Source organism: Micromys minutus, assembly GCF_963924665.1.
Source record: "Micromys minutus genome assembly, chromosome: 31".
In the NCBI taxonomy this organism is placed as follows: Eukaryota; Metazoa; Chordata; class Mammalia; order Rodentia; family Muridae; genus Micromys; species Micromys minutus.
In genome coordinates this window covers 18361907-18387037 of record NC_137966.1, presented here as the reverse complement: position 1 = coordinate 18387037, position 25131 = coordinate 18361907, and the positions used below count along the sequence as shown (strand labels likewise).

Genomic DNA, 25131 nt, shown 5'->3' with positions numbered 1-25131 from the left:
ATGTTTCTCCTTCTTGGTGAACCACTGTGCCTGACTTTTTGTTTATTTGTTGTTTATATAGTGTTCTGATATGTAGCCCAGGATGGCTTCAAACTCACAATCCTCTTACCTCAGCCTCCTAAGTGCTAGGATTACAGGTGTGTACCACCATGCCTGGCTCAGGACTGTTTCTCTTTGTCACAGTCCTGGGCGTAGCTTGCCCACCCCAGCAGGACTTAGGCAAGTGATTTGTGTAAGAAGTGGCCCCAGAAAATGCTGGAAGAGGACAAAAGGGAAGGCAACCAGTCACATTGGCACTGCCTAAGGCCAATTTCCATATCTAAAAAGATGCTATGGAATTAAACTCAGTGTATCCGTGGCTTATATAGATTCTCAAAGGAGTTCATGTCTTGAGAAAAATCTGAGAAAATAGCCCTAGGATTTCACACTGTGTTTCCTGGGAAACATCTTAGTAGGTCCAGCATGTTCTAGAACAGCTGGAGAGTAGTGAGCCCCAGCCACCTGTCTCCCTGGCAACCCACCCTCAACTCCTGGCAGCTGTGGTTCCTGCCACCAAAACCCTGCCCAAACTCCCACAGTGGCTGCTTCTGCTAAGGCAGCTCCCTGATGTCCCATAGGTAGCGCTCCAGAAGCAGCTCGGGGACTCAGGGGGACTGGAACAGGGCTGAGAAAGATGTCAGTGGGGCCAGCAGCTCAGCCCTGAACCCAGCCTATGCCGTCTTGGGATTTCCTCTGGTATACCTTTCTCACTGGCTGTAGAGAACGTGTGTGTGTGTGTGTGTGTGTGTGTGTGTGTGTGTGTGTGTGTAACAAGGTCTCCCATTGCAATCCCAAGCTGGCCTGGAATTCACTACATAGACCAGACTGACCTCAAATGCATGATCATCCTCCTGCCTCCACCTCCCAGTGAGGGGACTCTGGCCAGCTCTGGCAGGCCTTGCCTTTCTCCCCTATTCCCTCTGCCTACTAAAGTGTTAGCCACCTACCATTCCTTTTTTTTTTAAAACAACTTTATTTTACAAAACAAAGATAAGTGTACAGATTTTAAACATTTTTTGCTTAAAATTATACATTTTTGTCAGTACTTTTTTATATTTTAACATAATTTTTATATAAAACTATATGAATATATTTTTTAGTCAGTACTTGATTTTTTTCAAGGTTTGGTTGTATGCCTTGAAAACTTAATAGTTACAATGAGCTAAAGTACATGTAAAACAAAATGTAACATGGAAATAGTTAAAGTTTTCTTGTTTTGTAAATATTTTTTTGTTTTGTTTTGTTTTCTTTATTTCTTGGACTTCATACATTCTCTGAGTTGTTTCTGGGGGAGTGCAAGCCTCTGGGGTTAGAATCCCACTATCAGTGACTGCATATTATGTCTGTTCTTTTGTGACTGGGTTATCTCACTCAGGATGATATTCTCTAGATGCAGCCATTTTCTTAAGAATTTGGTTAAGTCATTTGTTTCTAGTGGCTGACCACCTACCATTCCTAAGCTAGCCACCAGGGTTCATTCCCTCATGTGGCCACTCCCCACTCCCTAGGCTGACCACTAAGGTCCAGCTATGAAGTACTGAAGTCCAGCAATCAAAGCTCCCCTTTGGGTCACTTAATTAACATGCCCAGTTAAAATTAATCACCTCATCCCTACATGGGGTTTCCCATCTTACCTTTATAAACCACCATTTTCTATGGGTACACCTGCCTCTTCCAGAGGCAGTCCTTGGTCCCCACAGGACAAACACCCCTTCCCCTTGTTCCCTTCCCTTGTTCTCTATCTCCTGTCTCTGTCCTATCCCTACCCCCTGTTCTGGGGAGAACTTGGCCTTGGGGTGTCTTGAACTGACTTTTGAGGTTCTGGGATTACAGGTGTGCCCTACCACACGTGGCTACAGCTGAGAAGTTCCGAAAGGAGCCCAGGGCAGCCACCTGGGTTCTAGGAAGTTGACAGCAGACAGATACTCAAATGAAAAGTGTTTATTGCTTCTTTCAGATCTCAGGATCGAGCAAACACACCTGTTTCTCCAGTTCAGTGGAAAAAAAAAGAAAAAGACGTGGTTCTTGATGAATGGTTAGTTTTTCAGAGTTAAGGGAAATGTCCCGGGCTCCTGGGGCAGAAAAGCTCACCACTTCGAACTCCCCGATTTTCCAACAGTGCTCTCCCTTAATGCTTTCTGTATGTGGAGGCCTTTCCAGCCACATTCTCCTTTGTCCCACAGTCACCTGGTAGGGCACTGCTGTCCCCATTTTACAGATGAGGAAACTGAGGCACGGAGAAGCCAAGTCACCTGCGCAAGGTTTTCACAGCTAGTGAGAGAAAAGAAAGGCTAGGGTTTCAAGACTATAGTCATATTGCTGTAAGATGCTCTGATCTGGCCACGGGGATCAAATGAACAAAATGAAGAAAGAAACCCACGCCAAGTGCTTCACTGCCCTGGGGTGTGAGGAAAGGAAAGGCCACGAACAGCTTGGCAGGCCCTTCTGTGGGATACTGTGTGTGTGTGTGTGTGTGTGTGTGGTATGTGTGTGTGCATGCGTGAAAGCCAAAGATTAATGTCAGGTGTCTTCATTTGCTCTCCAGTTTACTTTTCTGAGATGGGGGTCTCTCACTGAACCTGGAGTTCACCAGTTCCACGAGACTGGCCAGTGGGCTGCAGGCATCCTCCTGTCTCCACCCAGCACTGAGATTCCAGGTGTGCATCTCTGCATCTGGTGTTTTACACGGCTTCTGGGGACCCAAACTCGGGCTGCAAGCTTGTACCACAGGCATTTCACCACCTGAGTCATCTCCCCGGCACCCTTGGGCTATTTTTAGTTGCTGGCTTTCCCGAGCATCGACGGAGGAGGGCTCAGTGAATGCCACCACAGCCATCTGTTCCTGTAACGACCCAGACCTCCTCCAGAAGGACTCCGTATTCCCCAGGCCTGGATGGTCTGAACGTGTCATGTGTGTGACCTGAGCAGGGCCAGTCAGAATGCTTTCGGAGGCTGTAGGTAGGGGTATCTTTCTCTTAGACTCTGGGGCTCCATGAGTAGTTTTTAAGCTACTGTCAGCAGCCTCTCAGCCGGGAGAGGGTCTGAGGCCAGTGTGCTAAGAGATGTTGAGTCACGAGACCCGAGTGCACCTGAGAACCCTGCTTGCTGGGCCAGTCATACCTACAGCAAGACCCCTTTCTACCACCCCAAATAGAGGACCAAGGCATTCCCCTTGATCAAATGGTTTAGCTAGGGTTGGAGAGAGAGAGAGAGGGAAAGACCCTCGGGGGCCCCTGCTGCATTCTGTTCTTCACAGTGTCTGCAGGGCAAATGTGCAGAGGCCACCAGACAGCTTGTCCCCAAAGCACTTCTAGAGTCAAGCTTTGGTCTGAGAGTCGGTTAGAAGTGCATTTATAGGTCACTGGGATGGGCTGGGAACGAGGCGTGGTGGAAGGAATGCTCACCCAGCACGAACGTAACCAGCGCTGCGTATAACAGGCACACCAGCCCAGCAGCAACCTCAAAAGTTTAGAGGCAGGAGCAGAGGGACCAGGAACCTAGCCTTACGTAGGGTTCAAGGTCAGGATCCATGAAAGCATGTCAAAATGAAACAAAAACAATCACCACAGAAATGAGTCTCGCATGTGGGTCAGTGGTGGCGGTGACCTAGCGTGAACAAGGCCTGGGTTTGAGCCTCCGAAGTGCAACAGCAGCAAATACTTAACGATGATAATAATAGCAATCTAAATAACGAAGGTCACTGAGAAGGTCACCAGTTGCTCTTGGTGATTTGGAGACAACTGATTTTCAATGTCTTTCTGGAGGACACAGACACACACAGACACACACACACACACACACACACACACATACACACACACACACACACACACACACACACACACACACACACACACACACACTGTGCTCCATTGCTATTCCTGAGGAGCAGAACTGGGCAGAATTCTGACCAGAATTCCCATCGCTGGAAAGTTCTCCCTTCAAGGGACCTTCACTACTGCTCTGGATTTGGGGGTGCTGCCAGCATGAAGTCCATGCCTGCTCACTGAACCCCATAGCCAGAAACCGCCCCTCTCAGCCCGGTGACCGGTAGAAATGATCCCAGCTCTATGCCGGGCTACAGAGAACAATGAGGAACTTCTGGGCCGGGCTGGAGCTGTGGATAAAGCATCAGGCAGGCTGAAACGCAGGGCCGCGGTGTGGGTCGGTGCTGGCTGGTGGGCTAAGGAAAACCAGAAATCCTGGTTTCAACACGCTGTGCCTCAAGTTTTAAACAACCGTTTAGGCAAAACACCAAAGGAAGGCTGAGACTGGCCAAAAGTCACCAAAAACTGACCTCTCACCTTCTGTGGTTTCAGAAAATGAAAAGAGATTTAAGTCCTTGGTCTCCAAGAAGGCCCACGACTCTCCCATGGCGCGTTTAGGAAAGCCATGCCAGTCTTGGAGAAAGTCCCTGAGTCAGATCAACTCTAGTAGAGACACCACCGGCACCCCAAGGGAATCCCGGCACTATAGAAACCCCACGTCCACCCTCAGGGGATCCCCAGCATCAGGTTGAGACCCTGAATCCAGTCACACCTGAACCAAGTTCTCCTCGACCGACCAGGAGGGTCTGCCGCTCAGAGATAAGGGGTTTTAGTTAAAAAATAAAAATAAAAATAAAAGCTTAAGGGAGCAGCGCCTCAGGACGAGACCTCTGGAGGGAGACACGAATGACTGGAGTCACCCCATCCCCTGGAACTAGGCAGAAGCCCTGGGCTTCCCAATGTCCAATGTTCCTCAAGTCAGGGGTGGTCAAGGTTAAGTGCTCTCCAGCTGAGAAAACGGAATTACAGTCCACAGGTAGATTGTTTCCTACGGGAAGCAGAGCCCTGACTCCCCATCACAGCTCCCTAGACACTACTCAGTCACAAACAGCTAAATAATAAATTCTAAGGTGACCATTTACCCAGTCACCCACCCCCCCCCCAGTAGTCGCTCCGCCTACGGTGCCCTTTCCAGACCACATGACTGGCCCCGGAAACGTCCTGTAATCCAAGCTGGCCAATCACTACACTGCACCCACATCACAGTGATTGGTCCAGATTAGACATAAGCCCCTGGTGGTAGTCGCATGCTCCTTCACGCTCCCTGCAGCTGTGATTGGTTCAGAATGGATCCGGGCACCAGCAGGCTAAGGAGAGCTTCTGGGTAGCCTGCGACTTGGGGAAGAGACATTCCCTTATACACTTTCCTGGCACCAGACAGTGATGGTCTCGTGGTCCAACATGCCTCCCTGATCAGGGAGCCACATCACGTGGTGAGAGGGGGCTCATCCCAGACTCCAGGGGACAGGAGGTAGAGCATCCAGGAAAACGAAAGTCGGAAGTAAAGGATCTGTCTGCCTTTGCCCCCCCCCCCCCAAGGACCTTAATTAAGCGAGGCTCCCTCTGCACACAGGTAGCAAGCTGGGGTCCCTGCCGTGGGGTCACCACACCGCAGCTGTGGCACCGCACCATCTGCATCCAGCAGGGTCCCAGGTATCTAGATGGGCTCCGTTCTCATTCTCCGCACTGCCTGGTGCCGGAAGCTCGCAGGCTGCTAGCGGGTCCCCAGCCGGCTATCTGGACACCATCGAGCCACTGTGGGACTGGCCAGAGGAGGAGGAGGAGGCGGTGGTGGCGCTGAGTTGAGAGAAGCGGCTGGCACAGGATTCCAGGCTGGACATGGAGCCCCTGGGGAGAAAGCACGTGTACACCTTAAGTTACCATCCCGGCAAAAGCTGTTAACACTGCAAATGAGGCCCCAGGGCTCCTTCCTCAAGGCTGCTAACCTCCACCAGGGGCTAACCAGCGCAGAGCGGAAAGTCAGTGACGTCATAGCGAGAGAAGTTGAGCTACCGACTCCTTACACCCAGTCCTCCAAGGCCCATCCGGGCCTGCAGCACTCAAGAGATGGAAGCAGGGAGATTGTGAGTTCCAGGCTAGCCTGGGCTACCAGGCGGCATCTTCTGCAGATTAACCCCGTTCCAGGTTTCAGATCAGAGCTGGCCTGAGAGAACTTTCTAGTTTCTTTTGTCTTTCTGGGATAGCTTATTATTTAGCCCCGACTGGCCTCAAGTTTGGAATCCTCCTGTCTCAGCTTCTGGGGTATTAGGATTACAGGCCTGTGTTACCCCTTGTATTGCTTCATCTTTACATGTAAAATGGAGGGGCTGAGTCCAGGTCCATTGGTAAAGTGCTTACACTTGTGATCCCAGCACTAAGGAGGTGGAGGGAGGAGGAGGTCAAGATCTTCTACAGCCACATCATGAGTTCGAGACCAACCTATACTTCACGAGACCCTGACTCAGAACTAATGAAAAGTTACGAGAGTGAGGAAGAAATTGAAGACCTTGTCTGCTCCACCTCTGGACCGCCTGTTTCACTTCTGGGGGCCTACTGTGTGCCCAGTGAACCATATCCTTATTGGTTCCCACTTAACAGTTGGGCTTCGTAAATCTCAGAGGGGCAGATTGATTTGTTTCCTCAGAGACAACGTAACTGGGAAGCTGAGGAAGGCCTCTTAAAGTAGCAATCAACTGACAGTTCTCTGTAAGGCGCTGTTCTAGAATATGTTAGAGTCGTTGCAAACTCAGGAATTCTAGGGCTGAAGGATGGTCCAGATGATAAGGGTCCTTCCCCTCTGGTCCAGTGCATATAGAGCCTTGGAGCAAGGGAGGCTCTGCAGCTACACAGTGAAGAGTCAACATTTGAGCTGCTCTCTGTCTCTCTGTCTCTGTCTCTCTGTCTGTCTGTGTGTGTCTGTGTGTGTGTGTGTGTGTGTGTGTGTGTGTGTGTGTGTGTGTGTGTGTGTGTCTGGTTTTGATTGTTTCAATATGAAGTTTCTCTGTTTAGCCCTGGCTGTCCTGGAATGATCTCTGTAGGCCAGGGTGGCTTTGAACTCAGAGATCCTCCTGCCTCTGTCTCTTGAGTGCTGGGATTAAAGGCATGCCTCTGACCCCAGCCCAGCTTGAGCGAAGGGACTCCTGAATTCCTACAGAGCGCTGTTAGTGTCCATCCCAGGAGAAGCTGACCCCCACGCCACTGTAGCATCAATGATCACGGACGTGGCCACTCCGCCAGGGCTGGAGGGAGGCCTTGCCCACCTGAAGTCCTCAGAGGCCAGCACCTCACAGTAGTACAGCAGCTTGCTCTTGGGGCCAGGGCTGTGCAGAACTGTCAGGACGTCGTCCACACCTGGGAGACTGCAGGCCACACTCTCAGGGGGGCTGTGAATCTGCCACTGCAGAAGGTAGATGCCAGGCCACTGAGTAACATGGGAGCCCTGAAACACAGATGCACAGTAAGACCAGCTCCTCCTGGGGAAGGATGGAGAGATGGGTTCCCCTGGGGACAGGTGCAGCAGGTAGATGCCAGGCCACTGAGTAACATGGGAACCCTGAAACACAGATGCACAGTAAGACCAGCTCCTCCTGAGGAAGGATGGAGAGATGGGTTCCCCTGGGAACAAGATGGGACATTGAGTTCCCCTGGGGACAGGGTGGAGAGCTAGATCCTACTGGGAATGACATTGAGGGCTGGGTCTTTCTAAAGATGGTTTGAGGGGACTCCAAAGAACAAGACAGGGAGTTGAGTTCTCCTGGAGACGGGATGGGAGGGTGAACCTTCATGGATTTTCTGTAAGCAGGCTTGGGAAACAAGTTTCTTTCTATTCGGACCCTTCCGATATCCCAGGAAAGCCTTTCTAAGCGCCTTCTAAAGACTCCTTTGCTGTGACTGCCTTATCCCGGGAACTGGAACTTCCCACTTAATGCGGGGCAGTGACACTGTGTGTCCCCTGATGAGGTGAGCTCTGCAATCCAGGGGCTTCAGAGGAGCCACTAAGCAGGTGTTAGGGAGAATGTGTGGATGTGTGGGGAAGGGGGAAGTGGGAAGGTTAGAGGTGGGGCAGCTCTGAGGAAACACTGAGAGAGGGTGTTCAGAACCGGCTGTGACCTCCAAAGAACCTTCAGTAGAGTTCATGATGCTTGTGGAGCCAGAGGGCTCTCACTCTGTGTGTATGTGTGTGTGTGTGTGTGTGTGTGTGTGTGTATGTATGTGTACATATGTACATGTCAGAGTGTGTCTGTGTGAGTATATATGTGTGTGGATGTGTGTACATATATGTGCATGTGTGCATTTATGTGTGTGTATATGTTTATGTGTAAATGTGTATACATGTGCATGTGTATGTTTGTATGCCTGAGAGTGCACATGTATGTGTGCAGGGGTAACACTGGCCTCATGGGGAGATGGTAGAGGTAAGAAAGGCAGTGCACAACCAAGTTATGCATCCCAATTCTGCTCTTAGACCCATAGTTTCTAGCTGCCTATGGAAACCTACATGTCAGAGTCCTGGGAGACAGGAAATGTGGATTTGCAGCCTACAGTCAGAACTTCATAGTGGGATTGGTTCTGAGGCCAGGGTCACTTGGGGTGCTGGATCTGGCTACTGACCTTTGGGGCCTCACCACCTGCCTTCCTGATCCACAACTCACCCCCAGCCCCGTGACATGCCCTGCTTCTCCAGCCTAGTTCTCCTCATCCCCTCTGCCTGGAACATCAACTCCTCCACCTCTCCCAACCCTGCCACCCTCAAAACCACCTTCTGTAATAAGTTCATGTGTGGAAGGGTGGGGGAGCCTCAACCCACCACGGGCTGATGACATGGGCTGTACAGTGTCCCGCAAATCCATATCCATCCAGAACCTCAGGAGATATCTTATTTGGATATTTCTTCCATTTTTCAGCTAAAGATTCACAGTCAATCCTAAACACAACTACTGCTGTCCTTATAGGAGACAGGAGAGGGGACCTTGAAGCACAAAACAGACAGAGCCATATAAGGTCAGGGTAGGGAGTGCAGTTATGTGTCCATGAGGCAAAGACCCACCAAAAGGGCAAGAAGGACTCTTATGGTACCCCAGCAGGCTCTTCAACTTTGCCCCCCCACCTGAATTTAGAGATGAGAAACTTTGATTTAAATGGAGCCGATTGTAACCATTTGGGGCACCCACGTGCACATGCGTGCATGCGTGTGCGTGCATATGTGAGCATGTGAGTGCCTGCGTTCGTGCATGCATGTCCACACGTGGCTCTTTTCCACATGGGTTCTGAGGATCAAACCCAAGTCTTTACGTTTGCAAGGCAAACAGTTCACTGCCTGGGCTACCGCCCCAGTCACATTTCGATTATTTAAACCCTTTAATGATTTCTTTTCCCCATGGAGAAACTGAGGCTCCAAGAGCTCCCCCAGGCCTCTCTCTCCCTCCGTAGAGCCTTCTGCAGTAGGGGGACTCTTACTACACAAACACTGCCTGTGTTTCTCCCCAGCTGCCCTGCAGGGTTCCAGAGGCTGGAAGCATATCCACTTTGTCTGCAGAGGCCTGGGAGGTGGGGCTTGATACCCCCATGCTAGGTTAGTTAAGAAAAGCCCACAACTACACACCTGAATGCTCTGCCCTTCCCGGCAGACGAGGGGTGCCTCCACACGGCTGTAATCCACCCCCAGGATCCAGCTCTTGTCGATCAGCTGCCCGCTGGCTCTAACCCCAGGCTCCTGGGGACTGAGCTTGGGTGTCTGCTTTGCATGATACAGACTGAACACCACATCCCCTCTGAGGATATCAAAGTCCCAGGTGATGACTGACTCCCCTTCTGGTATCTCCATGGCAACCTGCATCGTGGGAGAAGAGGTGGGAAAGTCCCAGGGTCAGGGTGCTCAGCACTGGTCATCTAGCAGTTTCCCTGTGGTCGGGATGAACTGCTAAGACTCTCCCTCTATCCCCTTCGCTGGAACCCTGCCTCTTTCTGAAAGGCCTGGTCACCTGGGAGGAACTGCAGGTGAGGGCACCCAGGGACTCTGCAACCATCCCATGTCCCATAGCTTCTTGGCCAGAGTTGAACTAAGCGACAGGAATCACCCCATACCCAATGTGAATGAACATGATAGCACCTGCCCGTGTCCTCTCAGGTCAGGTGGCACCAGGTGGTACCTCATGGGGGGTCCCTCGGAGCACACTGGCTGAATGGTAGGTCTCACTCCACTGCTGTAGCTGGTCAGCCTGCTCCTGCTCCTCCTCTGTCAGATAGAGGGACTTGGGGACCATCCCTCCTTCTGGAACATTACACTGGGGGAGACGTTTCAAAGACAAAAAAAGGTTGGCAGGTCAGGGTTGCCGAGGCCCCTCTGGCCTCTCATTAGTTGTCCTGTGACCCATATTGATCTGAACACTGGCTCCTGTGACACCACTCACGGAAGCCCACAGAACCACTAGCAGCGTCAGATAAACTCTTCTCATGTAACGAAAGAGCGATTGGAGGCTTAGAGAGGTCAGGCTACTTCTCCAAGGTCACACAGGTGAGCATGGCTGATCAGGGCACAAAACTATGAGTCAAATGTGATGGTACATGCCTATAATCCCAGCATTCAGGAGATTGAGGACAGGGGATCCTAAGTTCTAGGCCAGCCTAGGCTAAACAGTGAGACCCTTCTCCAAAGTGAAACAGAATCTGGTGACAAAGTTCAGTGGGTAAGGACGCTTGTCACCAAGTCTAAAGATCTGAATTCCATCCTCGGACTCCTCCAGGCTTTTCTGCAACCTCCGTATGCAGGCTGTGATGTGTGTGTGCGTGTGTGTGTACGTGTATGTGTATATGTATGTGTGTGAGATGGCATGTGTTCGGTGTGTGCATGTATATGTGTGTGCATGTGTGCATACATGTGTGTGCTCATGCATATGTGTGTGCATGTGCTTGCTTGTGTGTGCATGTGCTTGCTTGTGTATGCATGTTTGTACATGTATGAGCTCACTTATGTGTTCATATTTGTGTGTGTGTGTGTGTGTGTGTGTGTGTGTGTGTAGACCCTTGTACCCTGAACCTTTTCATACTGTCTATCTAGATTCTATCACTTCCGGGCAGCTAGAATAAGGGTCTTAAATCCCACAACTACAGTGCCACACCCACTCCAAAAGGCCACGCCTACTGGAACAGGGTCACACCTTCTAATAGTGCCACTCCCTGAGCCGAGCATATAGAAAGCATCACAACCATTTTACTGACAAATGGCACGAGCCTGCTGCCTGTGTCTGTGCTGGAGAACTGAGGGGTATACAGGGCAAGTACTTGTTTTTGAAAGTTTTTAACATCTCTTATGTGGATGGGTGTTTTGCCTGCATGTATGCTTATGTACCATGTGCGTGCAGTACCTGCGGAAGCCAGGAGAGGGCATTGGACTCCCTGGGACTGGAGTTACAGCTAGTTGTGAACCACCACGTAGGGGCTGGGAATCAAACCCAGGTCCTCAGGGAAAGCAAACCAGCCAGTGCCCTTAGCTGCAGAAACATCACTTCAGACCCAGCAAGGACCCTTAAAACCGTACCACTTCCAGCCCTCACTGCCTTTGAAAGAACCAAAGGAAGGCTCACCTCAAGAGATGCCATCTCTCTGGGGAAGCTTTTACAGCCAACCCTGACCCCACTTAAAGTCAGCGGATCCCCACTGTGAGAGTAGGCGGGGGTCACCTAAGGCACTGTCCATCAGCTCCTGACCCCCAGAGTCTGGGTTGCTAGGCTTCTGTTCTGCCCTCACTCCCTTCTGGGACCCAAGACCAGCAGCCAGCCTCACCACGCTCTCTCCTCCCAGGAAGTCAGGGATCACATCCTTGTCCAGATAGTCCACTAGGCCACCAGGGCCCTGGTAATTGCTGCCACTGTAGATGAGGAACTTCCGCCTGGTGTTCTCATTGATAAAGGGGCTGACCTGGGGCAGGGAAGGGGGGGGAGGAAAGACAGAGTCTGTGTTTACTCAATGGAACTCATAGAGCAAAGAATCTGCCACTTTGTTGGTTCGCTTTGTTTTATTTGATTTCTGGTTTGGTTGGATATATTTATTGATATTTTTGGGTTTGAGCTGTTCTGCTTTGTTTTTGAGAAGGGTTCACTCTGTGGACCATCATAAAACTCAGGCTCTTCCTGCCTCAGCCTCCGGAGTTCTGGGACCACAGGTGTGCACCAGCAAACCTAGCTCATTGTTTTGTTGGTTCTGTTTTTGTTTTTCTAGATCAGGTTTCTTGTGTGGAGTCTTGACTGTCCTAGAACTCTCTGTAGACCAGGCTGGCCTCAAACTCAGAGAGAGATCTGTCTGCCTCTGCTTCCTGGGTGCTGGGATTAAAGACATTTGCCACCACCACCAGGCCAGAATTGGTCTTTAAAAAAATTCTTTTACATGTATTTATTTTGGGGTGGAAATCAGAGGAAAACTTTTAAGAGTTCTTTTTCTCCTTCTACCCATGGTTCTTTGCTCTATGAATCCCAATGTGTGTGCCCTAGGGTCTGAACTGAGGTCATCAGGTTTGGCCACAGGCCCTCCTACCTGCTGAGTTCTGTCTGCAGCCCTGACTGGATCCCAGGCACTGCATAAACTAGGCACAGTGTGCATGCCCATAATCTCAACACTCTTGATGATAGAAGCAGAAACATTAGAAGTTTAAGATTACCCATTGGGTGAGTAGTGAATTTGAGGCTAGCTTGGGTTAAATGAAATGCTGAAGAGGGGGAGGGAAGGGAGAGAGGGAGAGAAAGAAAGAGAGGTAAAGAAAGAGAGAAGGAAGTAAAGAAAGAGAGAGAAGAAATATACCGAAACCACAAGAGTTGAGTTTGTGTGTGTGTGTGTGTGTGTGTGTGTGTGTGTGTGTGTGTTAATATAACTTCTTTAGAGTTCAAGATAGAAAATTTGGACATCGGGGCTGGAGAAATGACTTAGTGGTTAAGAGCACTGGCTGCTCTTTCAAAGGTCCTGAGTTCAATTTCCAGCAACTACATGGTGGCTTACAACCATCTGTAATGTGTTCTGATGCCCTCTTCTGGTCTGTCTGACAACAGCAACAGTGTACTCATATACATATAATAAATAAATCTTTTTTTAAAAAAAAAAAACTTGAACATCATATCAATTTAAAATATAGCTATTTTATGTCAGAAAGTACTCTTTTTAAAAAGTACTATGAAAAAGACATCCCGATGAGAAATATATTAATCTAGGCTCACAACCATCAGACCCTCTTACTCACTGAGCTGTCACCAGTCCTGACTTGATTTTTATTTTAAGACAGGATCTCACTGTGTTGCCCCTGCCCCCAGCACTGGGTTTACAAAATGGATGCCACCAAACCCAGCTTTTTGTTTTGAATATTTGGTCTGGGGATCCCAAATTAAGTTCCTCATGCTTCCTTGCCAAGCACTTTACTGACTGAGCAATGTTGCCAACCTGAACCATGCACTTTAAAAACATCAGGTCAACCAGGTGTGGTGTATACCTTTAATCCCAGCACTCGGGAGGCTAAGGCAGGACGATTTCTGGGAGTTCTAGGTCAGTCAGATCTATATATTGAGTTTTGGGCCAGCCAGGTCTACAGAGTGAACTCCAGGTTCAGTGAGAGATGCTGTCTCAAAAAATAAGGCGGGGAGTTCCTGAGGAAGTACACTCAGGGTTGACCTTTGACCTCTGACTGCCACCCAAATGCCCATAAGTACACATGTACATGACATACACGTGCACCCAAGTGAACACACACCTACGTACAAAGCCATTAAATTTAAAACTGCAGGGTTCATGGGCTTTGGTCCATTCAAACATGTCATAAAACCTCCATCACAATCCAGGTATATTTCCATCTCCCCCAAAGGAGATCCTGATAACCCTGGGTCCTCATCATCTCCACCGAACTGCGCGTTCAGGATCATTCAGGGAAAAGATTCACCCCTTATGTGGCCCCGTTCTGGCTTTCGCTCTCACCAGCGTCCATAGTACCGGGAAGACGCGGGGAGCACGTACGATGAGCAGTCTGCCCAGAGTCTCGGGGTAGTTGTCCTCCACCACCTCGATCATTCGCAGCAGGGCTTTCACCCCAGGTCGCCACAAATGCCGCATGTTGAGGCCCTCCAGGTCCAGCAAGCAGGTCCAGGAGCTGTGACAGACACAAGACCTCGGGCTCTACCTGATTCTGCCACGTCCCTTGGACGCCAGCACCCTCCCAGACACCTGGGACAGAGCCAGGGGTTCGGAGCTGAGGAGGAAGGCTAGCTTGAGGAAGCAAAAGGGAGGAGCCTATGTAGCTGGGGATGGCGCTAATGGGGAAACGAATCAGATTAGCTCAGCCAGAGTCGCAGTTTCCCCACCAGCAAAAACCAGGAAAGGGGCCCTACCCTCACCGGATCACTGTAGAACTAAGAACAACGCGGTCCCACAGCGCCCACCCAGCCACCTAGACACACGCAGGCGAAGTAAGCAGTAAACGTTAATCAGCATTCTTTGGGTGTTTTGCCCCCAACTCGGGTTCTTGCCTGATGGGGCGGCCAAATTGTCTCGTGTTTCCTTCGCATCTCTTCTGTCCTTCCTCGTTGACAGAAAGAACCTAGAAGGCAGGCATGGTACTGACAACAGCTGATTGTGCTGCTCCGCCCACAGGCCTACGTCAACGGCCCAGACTCCGCCCCTGACTCACGTGCTTCAGCAACGCTTCCTCTCCTACTGCCTTCATCAGGCCTTTGGTGTCCATCTGTCCCAGGCGCAAGATGTAGAGGGGGCGGCCATCTTTGTGGGTGGGCAAAGCCCAGAAAAGAGAAGAGAAGAGACATCTTTTAGGGGTGTCTGGAATTAGTCAAAGCTCTGCATAAGAACCTAGCTCCCCACCTAGGAGCAGAGACCATGCTGGGGGTTCACAGAGGAGGGACGGACGCACTGCCTGCTTCTGAGAGCACCCCTTATGAAAACTGAACACAGAAACACATTCAAAAGTAGAGAGGAGAGCCTGGGTAGGGGCGCGGGGACACCTCACCATCTTGCTATCTTTTCTAGCTAAAACTGAAATCAATAGTTCACTTAATTTTTTTTTTCTTTTTTTTTTCCTAATGGTTAGGGAGATTGCTGTCCGTAAAGTACTTGCTATGCAAGTGTGAAGAATTGGGTCTTATCCCCAGATCCCATTTTTAAATTTAAGATTTACTTATTTTATGTGTATGAGTATACCATCACTGTCCTCAGACACACCAGAACAGGGCACCAGATCCCATTACAGATGGTTGTGAGCCACCGTGCGGTTGCTGGGAATTGAACCCAGAACCTCCGGAAGAGCAGTCAGCGCTCTAACCACTGGGCCACCTCTCCAGCCACAGAGCCCACGTTTTTTTGAAGTCATGAATGGCAGTGCATGTGTGTGAGCGATGTGCACACCTTTAGTTCCAGCGGGAAGCAGAGACGGGTGGGCTCAAGTTCAAGGCCAGCCTGGTGGTGTGCGGTCATAATACCAGTGCCAGGGACTCAGAGACAGGAGGGTCCCTAGGTCCGTTCAGCCTTGTTTCCTCTAATCCATGAACTCCAGGTTCAGTGAGACACACACATCAAACAAGAAGGGCTGTCACCTTATCTCACCCTCACACATGCACTCAAACCACTTTTCATTAAAAAATTTTAATGATTATATGAGCCAGGTCATGAAGAAATTCGGAGAGTGCACATTCGGCCCCTGGCTTCCCTCCAAGCGGAACATTAGGGGAACATAAAGGACTGTCAACACAGCCCGTTATCTTTAAGGACCGCCAACACGGCTGGTTCTCTTTATTCCTGATTGCTGCGCTCTGTGGACTGGGACCCTGAGTTAGTAAACACTCAGCCATAGCTTCTATGTACATGGAGTTGGTCCTGTTGCGTGTCTGGTCACATTTTTGGGTCCTTGTCACCAGACGGTCTTGCTTACTACATTCCTACCCAAGGACAGTGTCATAGAGACCACGGACTCGCCAACCATGCGTGTCACTCGCCAACGGTAACTCAGAGGACAAAACTTACCGGGCTCAGATGTCTTCTATGAAAGGCCCTGCACAAAGGAACCCATGCTTCAGCCCTATGTACCCAACTATTCTTTCTTGCTTATCTGCCCCTCTTGAGTCACTATGACTTGGAACCCAGGGCCTCACACGGGCAGGTGAACCACCACCACCAAGCCATGTCTCCTACTCTCTTTTCACTTTGTTTCATAAGTTCCCGGGCCAGCCTCGAATTCACTACGTAGCCAGCATCGGCATTAAACTTGCAGTCCTCCTGCCTCAGCCTCTCAAGGAGTTGGGATGTCAGGCCTGAGCTCTTAGACACCACACCGAGTAGCCATTCTTAAACAGCAAAATAATCAACGAAAACTCAAAAACAAGGAGCTAGAGAGTTGGCTCAAGTGGTGAAGCCAGCACACTGCTCCTTCAGGGGACACCATTTCCCATGATAGACATTAAAGAACAGAGCCAGGATTTGACTTCATGGGTCCTTACTCTTTAGATCCGGAAAAGAAGCCTACAGTGGAAAGAATACTGTCCCCCAAAATTGTATGTCTCCCAGAACCTTGTTACTGGAGCTGCACCTGTCAATTATGGATCTCCCAAATGACATCAGGAGGGGGGAGGGGTTCTGAATGACTCAGAGCTCCTGAGAGGTGGCGAAGGATACAGATTCCCACAGGGAAGGCCACGCATGCCTAGTAGGGGCAGAAACTGAGAGTGAAACAAACTCGGCCGTCAAAAGATGGGAGAGGTGGTGTAGGATTCTCCTAGAGCTTCCAGACTCCCTTTGTCTGCTTTATGAATGACTAGCCCAGGCTGGCTTTGAATCCACTTTATAGCTGAGATTAACCTTAAGCTTTTGATCCTCCTGCCTCCACCTCCTGAGTATTGGGATTTCGGGTGTGGTGGTGGCTTGAATAGGAATGGTCCCCATTGATTCATGTTTTTGAATGCTTAGCCATAGGGAGTGGCACTATTAGGAGGCATGGTTTTTTTTTAGAGTAGGTGTGGCCTTGTTAGAAGAAGTGTGTCCCTATTGGGGGGGGGGGGGCTATGAGGTCTCCTATGCTCAAGCTACAGCCAGTGTGGCACATGGTCTCCTGCTGCTGCTGCTGCCTGTACAGTAAGATGTAGAACTCTCAGCTCCTTCTCCAGCACCATGTCAGCCTGCAGGCTGCAAGACTTCCCACCATGACCATGATGGACTGAGCCTCTAAAACTGTAAGCCAGTCCCAATTAAATATTTTCCTTTATAAAAGTTGACTTGGTTATGGTGTCTCTTCATAAACAATAAAACCCTACCCCCAAAGCTAGGTCTATGAAGTGCTGAAGATCAGGCTTTGTGCGAGCTAGGCAACACTCTATCATCTGAGCCACACCCCAAGTCCTGCTGCCTGCTGAATCTCACACTTCCAACCTAGGTTGCTATGGCTGCCTAAGCAAATCAGTACCATACTAATGACAGTATGTGTGCTGATGCCGGGAGTGGAAACATCCTCCCCAAACCAAACCTCTATGCCTATTCCACCTTCTTCAGAGTTGGGTGACACATCATTTTTATCTCCAGATGCCCCAGAGAACTAAAAAGGAAGTCTGAGGTGTCAGCCTGGGCCGCATCATTTAGAGAGTGCCCTTGGCTTTCACACGTGGCTCAGGTGGGGGACACACCTATATCCTGGTAGTGCCAGCCTCCAGCATAGAACTCCTGCAGGGGCGCGGGGGGCCTCCAGGTCTGCAGAAGGAGATCCACCTGGTGCTGTTTCCTCCAGCTCAGGGACTGGCACAACATGTCCCGGGCCTTGTCCAGGTGGAAGTCCCGAGCCCTCAGGAAGCGCAGGATGTGCTCATCTTTGGGGATCTGAGAGACGGAGGAAAGAGAAGACCACAGAATGGTACTTCCAACCCGAGATAAAGCAACAGAAATGAGCCTCTTACCTCATCTGCAAAACAGCTGGGCAAAGTAGCCCAAAGCAGAGAGGCCAAGGGGAGGGCTGTGCTGCACAGCTGTGCAGTGTGGCTGCTTAGCATCCCTCCCTGTTTGTCCCAAAAATAGTATCTTTCCTTGGGGTAACACCTCCTCCCCCTCTCGTCTCTCCCCTACCCCTCCCCTCTCTGCTTTCTCCTCCTCCTTTCCTAATATATCACTGGTGCAAAACCAGTCCTATTGCAGAGCTGTCTTTCCTGAGGTTCTTTCTTTGCATCGAATTCCACCCTAAGCATTTGCTGTGGCTCAGTGTTTGTGGCCCACACTATTTTTTTTTTTTTTTTTTTTTTTTACATTTACAGAGATAGAAGCGAACAGTTACGCTCTAGGCCAACACTCAGCGACTCTCTTTTCTGGCCCCAGAGCCTGGGAGGCAAATGAACACAACCCATGCCTAAGCAAGAGGTTCTGACCCCGTAGAACTGACAGCCGACTTCTGCTTGGGGCTGGGGCATGTGGTGCACATCCAAGTTACCGGGGCTACACCGTAAAGGCAAAATCCGCAGACAATCAACAATCACCCTTCCTAAGTCATGCGTCTCTTTCCGTGGTCAAATGAGCATGGCAATATATAGATAGCTATGATTCTCAGCTGCACATGACTACACACACACACACAAAGAGAGAGAGACACACGCATGCACGCACACAGGACATATACGTACATGCTAAGGGCTATTTCGAGCTGTCATACCAGGACTGGGCAAGGTACTGGCATCTCCCAACTGGAGACTAGGGATGTTTCCAGCATCTTACAATAAACAGACTAAACACTACTACAAAGAACTTCCCGGCCGGCCCCAGACATCACTAGCAGGAGGATGGTGGCCTCGGTATGCGTAAAAGACAGACAGGACAGATGTAATACAAATGGGGCAAACCCTGAGTTCTTAGCATTACTGATAGCACAAACTTGTTATCTTTCCTCCCCGCTGCCCTAGGCTGACTCCTGTCATTCAAGTGAGAGGCCCACACCCACCTTGCCTTTGTGGGTCTCCTGTAACCAGTGCCTAAGCTGGACCAGGCAACTCTCCTGCATGGGGCTGAGATGGCCCAGGCACCTCTCAATATAGTCTGCATCCAGTTTGTCCCCTGGAGGAAGAAAAATCGGGATTTCAGGGTAGAGGAAACAAGGGGGCCATCCTTTGTCACCCACTGTTTTCCTTTGTTTTGCTCTTTGTTGTTTGTTCGTGTGCTTTATTTTGTTTGGGGACAGGGTCTCATGAACCCCAGGCTAGATTCAAATACACCATAAAGCAGAGGCGATCCTTGATCTTCCTGCCTACACCTCCTGAGTGCTATGTCACAGGCATGTGTTACCACATCTGCTACCTTAGCTCGGGTTACTATTGCTGTGATGAAACACCGTCACCAAGGCAACCTGGGGAGGAAAGGGTTTCTATGGCTTACACTTCCATATCACTATTTCTCATTGAAGAAAGTCAGAACAGGAACTCAGACAAGACAGGAACTTGGAGGCAAAGGCTGATGCAGAGGCCGTACTGCTTACTGGCTTACACCCCATGGCTTGCTCAGCTTGCTTTCTTATAGAGCCCCGGACCACCAGGATGGCACCACCCACAATAGGCTGGGCCATCCCCATCCATCTCTAATTGAGAGAATGACCAACATCCAGATCCTACGAAGGAGGCATTTTCTCAGTTGAGGTTCCCTCCTTTCAGATAACTGTAGCTTGAGTCAAGGTGACATAGAACTAGCCACCACGACTGGTAACCTAGGTCCTTACCACATAGCCTACACTCTGTGTGGCCTTCTGTAGCTGCCAACTGTCAGAGCTCTGGAATGCAGTTCCTAGTCAGAATTTGGCAACAGCCACAAAAGCTCCAAATGGATCGTTCCAAATGGTTCTGAAAACGTATGGTGGGAAAGCCTGGACATTTCCACTGCAGGAGGCTTCCCTCCAGGCCTCAAGTGAGGAGATGATTTTTTTAATCCTTAAGTGAAAAGACTCACCAAGTTATTTGTAATTAAAATACACACACACACACACACACACACACACACACACACACACATAAATAAAATTTTATTTTAGAAAAAAATGTAAAGATTATATGCAAAGTACCCAGGCATGGAAGTGTTTAGTAATCCCAAAACTCAGGAGGACTTCAAATTCAAGGCTAGTCTGAGCTAACATAGAGAGACCTTATGCCAAACAACAGTTCCTCCGGCTTCTACACTGAGCTACAAGATGCACGCACATATATGATTTTACATACTATGTGATTTGTATGACATTTTGAAAGAGGCAAAAACTGCCAGCATCGTGGTGGCACATGCCTGCAATTCCAGCATGTTGGGGGTGGGGAATCGGAAGGCTTGAAGGTCAAGGTCATCCTCTGTCTCAAACAGTAATGATAAATAAGCCAACCTTAGGAAGTAAAGGCGTCAAGCACTGACATGGTACCATGACGGGCAAGGATGTGCATGGTATTCTTGCAATGTTAGTGAGAAATGGTAGCGCACAGGGACGCAGGGCACGCTCCCATCTGCTCCGCATTCTCCAAGTGTGAGTATGCATGTGCACGTGTGCGAGTGTATGCCCTCTGGTGCATGCCCCTTCATGAAACATAAAACGACTGGAGGCTCTAGGGAGAGGAGGGGATCTTCATCCTTTTCTCGAGTGTGTGCATGTGTGTATTGGCTTCAGGTGTCATCTACCTGGTTTGGTGTGGAGCAGAATCTCTCACTGGCCTAGGGCTCTCCCGTTAGAATCACACTCAGCTGTCAACGCTCTGGTGCCAAGATGATATGAGAGTGGCACCACGTCTCCTGGCTTCTTGAGTGGGCTCTGGGAGACACCAATCATGTCTGCAAGGAAAGCCCTTTATTGACTGAGCCCCCTCTCCGGCCTCTACTGCCCAGTTCTCATCTTCGTTCAGACGCTTCCCTACCATGATCTTGCATTACTTTGTGCAATTAAAAATATCTGAAAACCACCAGAGGTCAGTTCCTGGGCTAGAAATAGATCAGCTCTGAGAAGCAGGGGGAGGAGGCTGAGTGGGCGCCAGACTGTGCCCAGCATTGGGAACGTGCAGCACCTCTCCCCCCGTCTCAGGGAGCTTGGCGGTGTGGATACCAACTCCCTGCAGCCACCTACCATCAGCCGTGGCCATCTCAGAAGCAGGGCCTGGGACATCGCTGGGGCCATCTGTCTCCAGGGAGCTAGGGCACCGCGGCACAAGCTGGCCGCGGACGTCCTCCTCCTGGACTGGGGCTGGTGTCCAGTGGGGAATATGATATGTTCCCTGGGAAATGAGCTCATTCAGATAGTGTTCAATCACCTCCTTCCCCTGGAAGCAACAGACCCAAAAGATGTCACCAAACAAGCAGCGCTGCAAGGTCACCACACCAGCCCTGGGGAACCAGGCATGCTCAGATCCCAGCCCCGGGGGACTACGCATGCTCAGATCCCAGCCCTGACATATGGCTATTGCGCAACTAAAACATGGCCAGGAGGAGCAGAGAGGAACAAGGCTAAACACAGAGCAAATCCGCGAGCTCAGATGTATATTGGTGATGCATCTGATAAAGTATATCACCAAGTATAACAGACTATTCATCTGGTGAACAGGCCACTCTGACATGGAGCCTAAGGCCACTGAACCAATCAGTGACTGTGGTACTGGGGGTGGAACCTAAGGTCTCCCATATGCTAGGCAGGTGCTGTACCATCCAGCGACACCTCACTAGAATCCTGGCCCTGGCCTCAGTGACACAATCAGTTTTGGTTGTGAGGATTGAAGCCAGGGCCTCACTGAATCGGTCATCAGAGTTCATTGTTAAAAACAAGAGAACTGAGGCCCAGGAAAGTCGGGGCTGTGGCCCTCGTGTCACAGGAGCTGACAGCGTATCGGGCCTGTGCACCTTCCTGCTGTGGCTAGCCCAGTCTCCCTTACCCTCTTGACATTGGCAGTGTACTGCTTCATGGCAATCTTCTCCAGGGTGCTTTCAAAGCCAAAGAAAGAGCGGACATCCAGGGAGGCGGACTGTTCGAAGCAAGTCCAGTCTTCATTCTCGGGATGGACCTGCAAGATGGGAAGAGGCTATGGGGGGGGGGGCCTCAGTACGGGTGATGCTGTGCCTTCTCCAAGGGTTCTTCTGGCTCCCACAGAGAGCATTCTGCACCCAGACAATGACACAGAGTCTAACTGCGGGGAGCAAAGAGGCCTTTCTCAAACTGGTGTGCACCTATAATTCCAACACAAATCTCACAAAAAAAAAAAACCCACATACATAAAGAGAGGAAAATTATACACATAATATGCAGATCATTTATATAATAAAAATATCAATATGTATTTAGATGGGCTTCAATAGTTGTGTTATATATGAATATAAAAATACTGCATCATTATATATCCTTATATTTCTGTAAATATATTTATATATGTCAGCAATGAAAAGAAATCTTAGCAGGGTATGGTGGCACATACCTATATATAATCCCAGCCCTCAGGAGGCTGAGGTAGGAGGAGAGAAAGTTTTCAGGCCAGCCTGGGCTATATAGTGACACTAGGTCTAAAAGAACGGAGGGGGAATAAAACCCACTGGTGAGGGGCGAGAACACGGGGAGGGAAGACGGGAGGGGCACACAGGGCCGGGAGGGTCAGCATCAGAACCACAGGGAGGTCAGGCGGGCTCACTGTGTAACGGCAGTTCTCCTTCACCGTCACTCGGCTCGCAAACGTCTCATTGTGAGCATCTATCAGCAGCGTTCTCTCTCTCCAGTTCAGGACGTTTCTCTGAATGAAGACCACGTGCTCCACACCGGCGATCTGAGGAGGAGGAAATACCGCAAGTCATCCAGACCCCTGGTTCCCGCTCCTGCTCCCACACAGCCTGGGTCATCCCTTAGCTGGTACTTCAAGTTCCATTGCCCCCTAGACTGGCCTGTGTCATTCCCCAATTTAGAAGCAGACAACCCGCTCCCTCTGCCCCTCAGCCTTAACAAGAGACGCCCTGCTTGAGTGGGACAACCCCCACTCCCACCACCTTCCACACTGGCAGAGAATCCAGATCCCTTGGATGGACACCCTGAAGACCCTCGATGCTTTGTAATGCCACCACCGTCAAGCCAAGAATGCTCCCACCCACCTACCCACACACCCACACACCCACTTGAAGCCACCGGGTGTCATTTGTCCTGCCACCAGACATTCTGCCCTGACCCTCTTCCCAGTCCCAATGCAACACTGCCCCCCAGTCACTTCCACCGCCCAGCGACCTCTGCCACCCAGCCGTGGCCCAAACCCATAGACGCTCACCTCACCCCATATTCCCGGAATCACATCTAGCTCTGGTTCCCAGACCCTGAGCCTGGTCTCCCTGGCTGCTAGCCTTACCAGATCTCCAGGTTCTGGCGTCCCCATTCCACCCCCAGTGGACCCGTTCACACCCCTGCACATCGGGTCCCCATTTCTGTGCCCACCTTCCGCAGCAGCCGCGGGGCATCCACTTGCAGCCTGCAGCTCCGCTCCACGGTGTGCACCGCCCCATCTGCGCTTCGCCATTCACCCAGAACCTCACTACCCAGAAAGACTGGGATAAGCGGGCAGGTGGGGAAGCGCTTCTCATAGGCCTGTGAACAAAGAGATGGTGAAGAGGGGGTTCCTTCCTGAGAGAGACTGGCCCTAGACAGAAGCACCCAGCCACGATGCAGCACACACATCTTGACCCCATCTCAGAACAGTGATTCAAGACCCCAACGGGACATTTTACATGTTTTTCATTTATTTATTTTGGTGGTATTGGGAAGTTGAACCCAACCAGGCAAGCACTCTAACACTGAGCTACATCCTCAGACTTTTGATTTTGAGACAGGGTCTGACTAAACTGACCAATTTGTCCTTAAACTCATTCTGCAGTCCAAAGCCACCTTGCAGCCCAGTTCCCAGCCTCGACACTATATATATATATATATATATGCATATGTTTGTGTGTATGTATGTACATGAAAAGCATCTTAGCCTTTTTAGCAACCTGGGTCAAGTGGAATGGGTCCCACAAAGAAGGGTTTCCACAAAAATAAAGGCTATTCTGTCCTCCACAAGGTGTTACTGGGAATACACCACTAACACTGATGTGGGTATTCATGAGGTGGCTTCAAGAAGTGTGATGGTCAGGCGATCAGAGCAATCTGGAAATCCGCATTAAGGACATGGGACCACAGGCGTGCACATTAAGAAGGAATGGTTCATGTTTCATGCATGTATATTTGTCTAGGAAATATAGTAAGTGTGTGGGTTCTCCAAACAAGCTCTGTTTCCATTACCACGCACAAAAGCCTGCCATCAGAGCTAACTTCTGAGCATCAAATGAACTCGCACAACTGCCCTGAAGGTCTGAGAGAGACAGAGACACAGACAGAGACAGACAGGGAAACCCTGGCAATACCCACCTCCTGATTTTAAAAAATTGCCAATAAACTGCAAGCCACATAGGAAATACCCATGGGTCACCTCACACTCAGGGGTGAGAGACTGAATGCTTTGCCCCTCAAGTCAGAAACAAGACTCCGGTGTGTGTTCTCCTTGCTTCTATTTTAAACTACAGTTCAGGTTCAAGCTAGGCATCTAGACTGAAAGGAAGAGAAACTGTTTCTATTTACAGACTGCATGGCCTTATATAAAGAATCCCTGAAATTCCTTCCCCTCCCCCCTTCTCGTCCTCTCTCTCTCTCTCTCTCTCTCTCTCTCTCTCTCACACACACACACACACACACACACACACACACAAGCAAATATATTGAAATATCACACATACAAGCAAATATATTGAAATATCACACACAACAAGCAAATATATTGAAATATCACACACAACAAGCAAATATATTGAAATATCACACACACAGCAAATATATTGAAATATCACACACAACAAGCAAATATATTGAAATATCACACACACAAGCAAATATATTGAAATATCACACACACACATACACACACAAGCAAATATATTGAAATATCACACATACAAGCAAATATATTGAAATATCACACACAACAAGCAAATATATTGAAATATCACACACACAAGCAAATATATTGAAATATCACACACACAAGCAAATATATTGAAATATCACACACACACACACACACACACACACACACACACACACAAGCAAACATATTGAAGTATTCTTTTAGGAAGGAAGAAAGTGTGACCAGAAGTTAAAGGCATTTCCCAACAGGCCTGATGACCTGAGACTGACCCCAAAGCCTAGACAGAGGAGAGAATCAGTGTGCACATACACACCACACGCCTA

The 25131-nt window shown here is 49.7% G+C and overlaps 1 protein-coding gene across 3 annotated transcripts in view; it reads right to left on the bottom strand.

The window, feature by feature from the left end:
- Positions 1–1965: 1965 nt before the first annotated feature.
- Positions 1966–25131, bottom strand: part of SEC14L5 (SEC14 like lipid binding 5) — a 37327-nt gene continuing 14161 nt past the window's right edge. Inside the window, exons 3-16 of one of the 3 annotated variants that reach the window (XM_080942169.1) lie at positions 23287–23436; positions 22502–22633; positions 21755–21883; positions 20956–21148; positions 18814–18926; positions 17519–17708; positions 14527–14615; positions 14366–14436; positions 13818–13989; positions 11649–11783; positions 10016–10150; positions 9469–9696; positions 7127–7305; positions 1966–5714 (exon numbers count right to left, since the gene is read on the bottom strand). In XM_080942169.1, the coding sequence (XP_080798295.1) occupies positions 5600–5714; positions 7127–7305; positions 9469–9696; positions 10016–10150; positions 11649–11783; positions 13818–13989; positions 14366–14436; positions 14527–14615; positions 17519–17708; positions 18814–18926; positions 20956–21148; positions 21755–21883; positions 22502–22633; positions 23287–23436 (2031 nt within the window). In that variant the 3' untranslated portion in view covers positions 1966–5599. The remainder of the gene's footprint in view (positions 5715–7126; positions 7306–9468; positions 9697–10015; positions 10151–11648; positions 11784–13817; positions 13990–14365; positions 14437–14526; positions 14616–17518; positions 17709–18813; positions 18927–20955; positions 21149–21754; positions 21884–22501; positions 22634–23286; positions 23437–25131) is intronic. The other 2 variants (XM_080942170.1, XM_080942171.1) reach the window with 2 other exon arrangements.